This window comes from Bremia lactucae, linkage group LG4, assembly GCF_004359215.1.
Source record: "Bremia lactucae strain SF5 linkage group LG4, whole genome shotgun sequence".
NCBI lineage: Eukaryota > Oomycota > Peronosporomycetes > Peronosporales > Peronosporaceae > Bremia > Bremia lactucae.
In genome coordinates, this window is record NC_090613.1 from 2,974,143 (window position 1) to 2,978,260 (window position 4,118).

General features: G+C 42.9%; 1 protein-coding gene across 1 annotated transcript; it reads left to right on the forward strand.

The window, feature by feature from the left end:
* Nucleotides 1-616: 616 nt before the first annotated feature.
* Nucleotides 617-2,290, forward strand: CCR75_006571 (uncharacterized protein). The gene is made up of 5 exons (XM_067964640.1): nt 617-778; nt 882-1,005; nt 1,067-1,468; nt 1,541-1,681; nt 1,760-2,290. The coding sequence occupies exons 1-5, from the start codon at nt 636-638 to the stop codon at nt 2,183-2,185; spliced, it is 1,236 nt and encodes a 411-aa protein (XP_067816209.1). The 5' UTR covers nt 617-635; the 3' UTR covers nt 2,186-2,290.
* Nucleotides 2,291-4,118: the final 1,828 nt, after the last annotated feature.

Sequence of the window (4,118 nt, forward strand, 5' to 3'; positions counted from 1 at the left end):
GTAGGAGGCAAAAAAATGGAATTAGTTGATGCCGAAAGTCTCTTATGGATCGATTTTCTGAATGAAATATTAGCTATTGTACGAAATTTTGTCATTTTCATTTCCCCAAACAAATCGTCAAGTATAGTAACAGAAGAAGCGTATGTTGTCACCTAGCTAACATCCGAAGCAAGCGAACAATCTTTAGCGCATTTTTTCATGACGGCATGCAATGAAGCTCTCGCGATCAGATACTTGAATGTGTCAAAAAAATTCGGATGTCCCAAATTTGGCAAGCAAGCGTGTCACGTTCAAAAATCTAGTTTTCGATACAAGCTCACTAATTGAGAATTTGAGTGGCAATACCGCCCACTAAAAATATATCACTCGTACTTATTCGATTTTGTCGCTTATTTCAAACATTTTGATTTGTGATGTTTAAGGTTTTCCAAAGGACTGCAGAAATTAACTCACCAACCAGATGATCTGGCGGCGGGGCAACGCAGTGCACTTGAAGTCAGCTACAAGCCGCTCACGCTCGATCCATCAGTTTGGGTCTAGTCTGTACGTTATGTTAAGATTTAAAATCAAACCTGCTTTATTAAGCTCGCATCTGGTCTTTTGAACTATTCATTAGCTATGACACCCCTATTTCAATGGAAAAAGCACGCGACATTGCTGCGCAGGAGCCTACCCCATTGTCCTTGCAGCAGATGCGCTCTTTTGCGGATGGTGGAGCCAAGATACACATTATTTCAGCTAAATTTCTCCACAAGGAGCTGCAGTCGCGCTTCGCTCGGTAAAGAGATGGGCAAACTTTAAGCTGCTTAGGCTTTTAAAGCTTAGGCTTTGTAAGTAGGTCCCGATATATTTGACGTTTCGCATATCTTGGCGTTGTTCAGAGCCATTGTCGAGCTGTCGGACTTACCTTTGGGGCTGAGTGATACGAAACCAATCCGCCAAGCCATTGACGTCTATCGGCGAGAGCTGCATTGGATAAACACGAGCAAGCCTCCTAACTCAATTGTAAGGTCTTTAAGTAAATTTTTGGCGATTTATAATTGAGTTTGATTGTCGGTGGAAGTAGGCGGAGGATCGGTACTTTACTGATACGCTGCGTTTAGCAAAAATGCGCGGTTCGAACTTGGTACCTTTGATCTGCTACGGTCTGCAGCAGCTCAAGGCGACAGATCTGGGGCACAGTGCGCTTCAAATCAAAAGTGCTCAGGAGGACGTTAAAGACCGACTCGACAAATTCTTTTTAGGGCGCATCGGTATCCGCATGCTCATTGGTCAGCATGTGGAGTCACTAGAGCACCCAGGGGGTCGCGTTCATCTTCTCAATGTGGAGGATATCGTGCGTGAGGCATGTGGGCGTGCTTCAGAGTTGTGCATTAAGTATTGCGGCGTAGCTCCGCCAGTTGAGATTCATGCCACGGCAAGTGCCTCGACTCCTTTGATGTATGTGCGGTCACATCTACATCACATGGTAAGCAACACTGATACAAATGGCGTGACCAAATATATTTTGATTACTAATAAAAGTTCCGTGTATGTTTAGGTCTTCGAGCTAGTAAAAAATGCCATGCGTGCTACCTCGGAGTATCACAAAAGGCAAACGCAAAAAGACTCTGGTGCGGTTAATTATTTTAAACAAGTGATGAATCCAAACAGCCCATCCCTCGGATTCTTTCTCCCTTCGGTAGGCATCTATAGCTGCAAATTTTGTAATGGGTGTTTGCTTAAGTTGATGCTAAGACTATTTGTTTGTATGTTGTAGATTGAAAACGTATCTGGTGTCAAGATTTTTCCAGATGTCAGTAAATTTAAGCCTGGAGGACAACTTCCAGCTGTGAATATCGTTATATGTGTGGGAAGCGAGGATCTGACCATTAAAGTCAGTGATGAAGGTGGAGGGGTTCCGCGCAGTCGCTGGAATAAATTGTGGCATTATGATTACACCACGAGCCCTCCTTGCCCATCTACCTACTCCGATATCTTTCCTAACTATAGGCAACATTTTAGCGGGGCCGGTTACGGACTGCCTATAGCAAGATTATTTGCACGTTACTTTGGAGGTGAGGTCACCTTCAGCTCGCTCGAGGGATCCGGGTCGACGGGGTTCATACAGGCGCACCGCTTAGGAACTAACACGGAAGTCGTACCAGGCCATGCGTCCTTCAATCTACCACCGCTCTACTCATAGGTGAATAAAATATAAATATTTTGGTCATAGGTACTGTTGAGTAGGCTACTTTTTAAATAACATGTTAACAAATTATCAGCCAAGAACAATGTTACTACAGTAGAACCCTTCTGCTTCGATACCTTGTCTAAATAATCAGCGTTCCATAACCATTCTCGTCTTTCTTCAAGAATCTCAAATGAGAAGGGTTACGTGTTCTTGGCCAGTGCTGGATATTTTCAGTAAAGTCTGTCAAAAAGAGCCAGTTTGAAGTGACGAAAAAGGATCCGCAGATATTTTAAAATTTGCTAGTTTTTTGCAGAAGTTTGTCAACATTTGTGCTGAACTAAGTAAGAAATTCTGATCTCCTCAGATATGACACGTATAATGCTTACTGGCCAAATCAAGTCGATGCTTCCAGTATGGTAAAGTTACTCTTGTTAATGCAGCAAGCATAATCTTGCCAGACGAATACGACTTTCTGTGTCGTCTGCGGATCGAGTAATAATCCATCCACCATGAATTTTGTGCAACATATAGCCGAAGTATTGGCCATGTCGTCTCGCAGCAGTATCGCTTGTGAAAGCCGCCGAGATGATCTACTATGCGCATGGCAAATAATTCTCCATTTAATAAAGTATTCTTGAAAAGTTACCACAGACTGGGGCTTCAGTAAAAGAGGCTGGCTTGTAAGGGTGGCGCATTCCGTAAATATATAGAACTGTATGGCTCTAAATGACAGGGACACTGTCGATTATGCAACCTCAACAGAAAGCAAATTGTTTGCTTAAGCTTCTATTTTAGGCTGTCGCACTTCTAAAAAGTGCGCCTGAAAAATACTTTTGTTGTTTGACGGCTTATACATGGCTCGAATCTTTGCCTTGAAGATCGTTCATGGTTAAATGCCTTACCGTCCGCCAAAAGCGCCGAAGAAGTCCACTTTGAAGCCTTACCGCGCAAATGCGACATGGCGTACGACGCGTCCAGGTGTCGTCTCGGCGACAGCTTAGTACGATCCGTTGGCTGTAAGGTTGGTTACGACTTTTATGGAGTTGGGCAATGCAGATGAAGTCTGCTTCAATTGCGGCAAGCGCGGCCATATGATGGCTCGCTGCTATGCCAGAGTCCCTGCTTGTAACGGGGTGTATCGTTACATGAAATTAACAATAAAAGATTGTTCATTAATATTATCCAAAAGGTAGATAATATTTGGAGGAAATTACTTTAAATAGTAATTTCCTGAATTCTTATCCATAAATAGGTATAGACCATTATGTCTATTTATTCCGCAGACTAATCAGCTGTAGAAGTAATCAAAGAGAGTTACGAGATAAGATAGATAAGAATTCATTTACATGTTTAGTATTAGTTTATAGTTAAGACAACATTTACAAAGATAGATTAACAAAGACACTTAACTATATTAATACAGTTTTCATTTTACCCTCTTAAGCTAACTTGCCTTAAGAGAAGTCTTCCTCTACACGTACAGTGTACGTTACTTAACGAGAGGCACCACTCACATCTGAAGCAGTGTGAAGTGGACTTGTACTGAAACAGTACAAGTCGCAGTGCCCCGTTACACCTGGTAGCACTTTGTAGTCCGTCCAAGGACCACATTTCCCACATTTAACATGGACATGTTAGATGGTAGTGGGAATACGCATCACGTTTCCCCTGAAAGCTACTCCTTTCTAAGTGATATAGAAAGGAGTGCGGTTGAACGAATGAGTTCATCCGTAGGAAACGATGCAATCCTGGCATTACTGTCCAACTTAGACAGAGATGCCCTCCATTCAACCGTCGCCAAGTTCATACAACATGAACTTGACGAGATGAAGGAAAAAGTAGCCTTGCTGAATCAGCAAGGCTCTCAACAGGCGGAACTGTTGAGATTACAACAGGTACAGACCCCTGTACCTGGGATGACGCAAACGCGTCGTCCCGAAACTCT

Excerpts from the sequence above, each read along its gene's own strand:
- CCR75_006571 (XM_067964640.1), top strand. The coding sequence starts at position 636 with ATGGAAAAAGCACGCGACATTGCTGCGCAGGAGCCTACCCCATTGTCC. Across the intron at positions 1,469-1,540 it reads GGTCACATCTACATCACATG|GTCTTCGAGCTAGTAAAAAA; the intron begins GTAAGCAACACT and ends GTGTATGTTTAG. Across the intron at positions 1,682-1,759 it reads TCGGATTCTTTCTCCCTTCG|ATTGAAAACGTATCTGGTGT; the intron begins GTAGGCATCTAT and ends TGTATGTTGTAG.